This window comes from Quercus robur, chromosome 4 (genome assembly GCF_932294415.1).
Source record: "Quercus robur chromosome 4, dhQueRobu3.1, whole genome shotgun sequence".
Taxonomy (NCBI): domain Eukaryota; kingdom Viridiplantae; phylum Streptophyta; class Magnoliopsida; order Fagales; family Fagaceae; genus Quercus; species Quercus robur.
In genome coordinates, this window is record NC_065537.1 from 46,629,205 (window position 1) to 46,635,204 (window position 6,000).

The following is a 6,000-nucleotide window of genomic DNA, read 5'->3' on the forward strand; positions in this document are numbered from 1 at the left end:
TGAAGTTGAAATTGGGCTAGCATGTAACACCCTTACCTACCTTGCCTCCAGTTGATGATTCAGGGCAAGTGTATACTGAACCTGTTGCAATTTTGCAAACCAGGGGTAAGTCCTTGAGGTCCAGGGTCATAACTGAAGTGTTGGTGCAGTGGTTAGGTGCCTCACTTGAAGATGCAACCTGGGAGTCTCTTCATCAGTTGCAGCTCTCTTTCCCTCACCTTGGGGGCAAGTTGCTTTGAAAGGGAGGGGTAATGTTAGGAATCTATTGCCATTGAGTTGTAATTACACAATTGTGCTATATTGGTTGTAACAGATAGTTGGTTACTATGGGTTAATGTTTGTTACATTGGTTAATAGAGGGATGTGTGGTTAAGTAGTAGTAAAAGGGGAGTGTACACTGGGGGTTAGTTAGTGGACCATGAGTGAGTTAGAATGGTCTACGGGTATAGGGGATAAAGGTTGTAACAGAGGGGTTCATTGTGAATAATAATGCTCATTCAGTTTACTCTCTCTCTCTCTCTACTCTGGCATGGAGGTCAGGTCCCCTTGAAGTGACCAACATCTTTCTCTGCTTAATCCATTAGAAAAAACCTTAACACAACACCAAGCATTGATCTAAACAAGGCAAATGCAATTAATACATGCAAACAAGCTTATATCTGCATAATTTTAAGATATCAAACGAAAAACATTTACCAAAGTCAACACAATACAGGGTTGTTATTTACAGCAAAACATTAATCTAAAAAGCTTACAACAAACAACCCATACAAAGTAGAAGCAACGTATATATCTTCTTCATTTTAGCAAATAAAAATGTGTAATGAGAGACCCCACGGTCACTGCAACCAAGGTTGAAATTCCTATGGAGTTTTGGTTGCAGTTGCCAGATCCACGGTGATGGTTCTGACGATTATTTGCGGCACCTGCTACATATACTGGGATGAAATTTCTACCTCCTTGTGCAGGTGAGCTTGACCCACCATTATGTCCACTCTCACCAGCGCCAGCGGATCCACCACCGGCGGCATGTTCAAACTTGCTGCTATGTTTTATAGCACTTCTTCCACTATTACCAATATAACTGCTGTCATGACTATGTGCAACTTTTGCTCCCAAGTGAGTTTCCTGCAAAGAATCTGCAAAAGTATTAGAAATTACCTAGCATAGACCAATACTTGGAAAAGGTGTCATGGAAGGACTTTGCCTCGAACATGATTGGGAACAGATGGATGCCAAAAGGTTCTTCATGAAGCTGGCTTTGCGTTTGACATAGGGGACAAATATGGGGGAAGATAAATAAAAATAAAACCTATGATGATAAATAGATCTTGAAGTTTTTTATTACTGACACATGCTATCAATGGCATCACAGAGAGGCAAGCCTTTGTGCGCTTCAAGCTTAAGCTAAAAAGGGATAGCTAATACATTTGGATACAAAGTAGGATGTTAGATTGGTTGACTGGCTTCCAGTTTATATGTAGAGCACGTAGTTCTAGCCACCAATGCCTATGTTTCTAGTTGATCTTAAATGCTGATGTTGCATTAATTAAGCAATCCAAGAGTTTTGGCTGGAATTGCAGAATTTTTCTAACCTGAATGAAATCAATCTGGCCTGCTCTCATATTATTTATCAAATGCTGAACTGAATTTCTTCTAGGGCTGTACTTTTATTATTTTCAGTTCTACTACCAGGTCATGAGTTTGCTCTCCTAAGATTTTCCCTTCTCGTCAAAGTACCACAGCACTCTGTTCTAGCCTCTAGGTTTGCACTCCTATTACTTTCAATCTTTTGCTACTGAAGTATTTTTAACTGTCTTGTGTAGTCAAGATCTATTAGGTGGAAAGTGAAGTTGCAAGTTCAAAAACTATTGAGTGCATTTGTAAACTAAAGAAAAAAATGAAGAAGAAAAGAAAAGAAGCATCTCTAGCTTGTGGAGTAGCAGTACTAGTGTATAGCTAAGTTTTGTTTTGCATAGCAGGATGGTGGAAACAATACTTCCAAAACTTTTTTGATAAGTATAGAATGATAACAAATGCTTCCAAAACTAAGGTTGTATGGAGCTTAATTGATATGAAGTATGAGAAGGAAAAATGATTTCATCAAAAAATTTCCCTTACTACGTAGTTAAGAACAATAAAAAATCATGCATTTACATAATGATGAATTTTTACTTATCCTAAAGGGAAAAGTGAGAACTAATGGCAGAGACAACTAATAGTGCACAAGAGATCTTTGGAAATTTTTGTGAGTGCACTGCACGCTGTTCAAGTAGCAGGCATAAGTTTCCTTTTAAAAATTTCCTAACTTTTTTTTTTTTTAAATTTTTATTTAGCTTTTTGCTAGAAGTATGTTAAATTATAATTTTACTTTAAAAAGGGAAAAATAATAAGAAAAAATTATGTTTAAAAAAGTTGTACATAAAAGTTCAAAAGCAAAAAATTAGCTTATAAACTAGTCTCAAACACACACGCACAACTCCCAATCTCTTCAATTGCTCTTGAATAGCTCATATAAATTCTGAAGCCTTTACATAGGAAATTTTTGCAGCAGCAATATAAGAGCCTTTTTTCAATGCGGAGACAGTGTAATATCTTAAAGTTGAAGGCGAATAACAGAAATTCTTTAGGTTCAGTGTTTTGTGTACCATTATGCTATAGAATTAATCAAATTTTCTAGACGTGGGATTCCTACTCTTTAATTTTGGTTCATGAAAGTCAACCTCTAACGTTGGTGTTATGGTGTTTCTGTCTTTTGAAGGGCACTCGTATAAATTAAGCTTGTCTGTTCTGCCAAGGTATTGCCTTTTGAACTTTCCCATTATACAAAAGTTAGATGTATTTAGCACCACCATAAAAGAATAAATTTACCAGAATCCATTTTAAACAAAAAAGTGTGCACCATTTCTGCCTGATTCCTTAGTAACATGGAATTGGAATTCTTGAGAGAAGACAACAAAAGCATATGACTGTGTACGTGTCAGTTTTTCATCTCATTTCTGTTAAACCAATCACATCTAATTTGGAAGCTTGTACTTTATTTGTATTATTCCTTCCTCAATAAGTCTACAAGCACTCATTTTTTCCGCTAAAGGTTGAGGGGATAAGTTGTCAATGGCAGACAATAAAGTGGTATAAGTGATGGTCTGATGTGAAATCAATAACAGCTTTAAAAAAAAATTTGGTTGTAGCATTACTCAACCTTTCTTGACCGTACTTTGAATATGAATAGGAGATTATATGTCTCAAAGTGCAATCCGTGACAAGGATGTGAGGAATTGCAGGTCGAACGACCATCATAATCAAAATAGAGTTTCTAATTCAAACCATAAACCATAGCTAAAAATAACCTGAAGAAGGAAAGTTCTTCTGAATATGCAAAAATATGAAGGTAAGAGAAGAATCTGAGAAACATATGACAAAGATAGATATGAGTACCTGAAGAAGCCAAGGCCTTCTGAAGAGGACTAGAAGTTGCAAAAATATAAAGGTAGGAGAGTAATATGAAAAGCACTACTATTTCTTTACTTCCCATCTGGCTAGCTTCACTCTAGTAACCATGCAAAGAGCTTCTGGACTGTTGTATCCAATCCTAGAATATTGTTTTCAGGCTGCTTCTCTCTCTCTCCTTGCATATAGTTTGTAACTTGTTTGCTTCGTTTATACCATTGATAAAGTAGAGAACGTGATCTTTGTCCTTATCTTTGGCTCTAAAGCGATCTTATCAGTTGAAAAATACTTTAGTATATGACCATATGGGCCAACTTTCTAAAAAAGAAAATATTGGAATCTTAGGACATTGTTTTGCCACTCATTGTGGCTGAGAAGTTGAATCCACCTGTCCCTCCTTTCCAAAAAAAAAAAAGCACTCTTAATTATGCTTAATTATAGAGGTAATAGCCCTTTGATTTAAAGATTTCCACTTAACTTTTGGTTTTGTGGAGGTTGGTCTGAATTATGGAACCTTTAATCTACCTGTTTTCAACTTTTGTAAATCTTGTTTTACCCCCAAAAAAATTAATTTTTAACTCAAGAATTGAGATTATTCGATAATATCTCAATTAAGATAATTTTTTAAGCAATAAGAGAATAAAAAATACAACAGCGATAGTAAAATCGATGCACATAGAATCAACAACTAAAGAAATGTTAGAAATTACTTGTCTTAATTGAAGAATGTCATACAAGCATCAAAGAATTAAAGCATACTACTGCTTGCATTAAAGCAGATGACAATAAGAAATGTAAATGAACTATAAGAACTACACTATTTCTAGAAGAAAATATTTTGAAGTGTTTTTTTTTTTGTTGTGAAAGCGAAGTGCTGATATAAATGATTGATTATTGATGTTTCTTCTCCATGGGTAGTCCTCTCTATATTATCACATGTAATATAAGGAGGTAATTATTTCCTACCATGTAGCATTTTTCTAAACATAAGGAGTTAAGTTTAAAACTTCATTGCTTATCAAAAAAGTTTAAAATTTGTTATAATCAATGGTACCAATCCCCTAAGATTGTTTCTCAAAAAAAAAAAAAAAAAAAAAAAAAAATCCCCTAAGATTCACATAAAGTAATTGTCAGTTTAGATATGTCATTATTGCCAAGTCTATATGTGGCATAATTTTAAAGGACATACATGGTATGGTTATTGAACTTGCATGTGACATTATCAACAAATTATAATTACATGGGAATAACCCATTTTATTGCCATGGGTTGTAACTCGGGTCGGATCTTTGGAGAGGCTCTATTAATATTGTGGCCTTTAAAACGAGAAGTGAAAGATAATAGTGGCTCATAATGAAAGAAACGTGGGCAATGTAAAACAAGTTTCTTCATTGAGTTAGCTCAAGAAATAAAAAAGCAAGCTTTCTTCTTTAACACGTTCATTAGCATTATTAATTAGTACCAAAAAAGAGGGTGGCTCTTCAACTAACCTTACCAAAACACGTGAGCCATCAGCCATGGTCCCCTAATTAAATCACTTTTTTTGTAGTCAATTTATGAACACCGACTGTGTGGTAGTGGTACATGACTTTTTGTTGTGGCTCAACTTTGTGAGATTGTACTCACTTTTTTTTTTTTTTTTTTTTTTTCTTTTTCTTTTTCTTTTTCTTTTTCTTTTTCTTTTAAATGGATAGATGAGACAATTTGAGTTAGTATTTTTCACCTGGGTGTAACCATAGTAACATTCTATTTGCTGGGTCTAGGCTTACAGGAGTATGAGATTCGATTAAATCATGGTTGTACACCTAGCCTCATCAAAGATGCTTGTAAGATTGTACTCAAGATTATATATGATTGACCAGACCTAATTTGATAGAATTTGATATTTTGTGTAACTGCTATAATATAACATCTCTGTTATTTATAAAATTCACTCATACTCTGTTCCTTTGGTGTTTCATTTTATGGGCCGGCCACAGCCATTTTGTCAAATTGGGTTTCAAGTTTCAGGTGTTTGCCTTGACTGAGTTTAGTTGATATGATGAGTGCTAGACTCACTAGACAAGTAGACATTTTGGGTTTGGGTTTGCAGGACTCTTACATTACACCCACTTGGAATTCAATCATTGCAAACTGTTTGAGGTTTGGCTATATATCAATACGGAAGGTGCTTAAGAGTTGCTGGGTGTAGTTATTCATGGAAGGCAATGATATGGGTACACTACTCGCAAAGTGGACAATATCCGAAGATGGAAGACCTTAACAACGTGAAACACATAATATTAGTTAAAAAATAGGACAAAATTTAGTTACAAAATTGGTTGTAACCTAAGACTACAACCTTAATACATTTTTATTAGAAATGAATTTTGACAAATCCACCATTGGATTACATCTTCTTTTTACATCCTCCATACTTGCAAAATTTCTAGAAAATTAAAGATCAAAAGCCAAGTAGTTAAGAAGAAAGTAAATTAAAAGTGGATAAAATTAGTTGATTAAAAAGAATTAGAGGAAAAAAAAATTATAGATCATTATTAGTTAATTAAA

The 6,000-nt window shown here is 34.4% G+C and overlaps 1 protein-coding gene across 1 annotated transcript; it reads right to left on the reverse strand.

Annotated features, from left to right (window-relative positions):
• Positions 1-610: 610 nt before the first annotated feature.
• Positions 611-3,694, reverse strand: LOC126722345 (uncharacterized). The gene is made up of 2 exons (XM_050425498.1): positions 3,439-3,694; positions 611-1,139 (listed from the first exon to the last, which is right to left on the reverse strand). Exons 1-2 carry the CDS (start codon positions 3,533-3,535, stop codon positions 799-801), a joined length of 438 nt encoding a protein of 145 aa, XP_050281455.1. The 5' UTR covers positions 3,536-3,694; the 3' UTR covers positions 611-798.
• Positions 3,695-6,000: the final 2,306 nt, after the last annotated feature.

What these genes read in the sequence shown, in the direction of transcription:
- LOC126722345 (XM_050425498.1), bottom strand. Translation starts at nt 3,535, where the DNA reads ATGGGAAGTAAAGAAATAGTAGTGCTTTTCATATTACTCTCCTACCTT. An exon ending in GAAGGCCTTGGCTTCTTCAG is followed by an intron (nt 1,140 to 3,438) that starts GTACTCATATCT and finishes ATACTTTTGCAG; the next exon opens with ATTCTTTGCAGGAAACTCAC.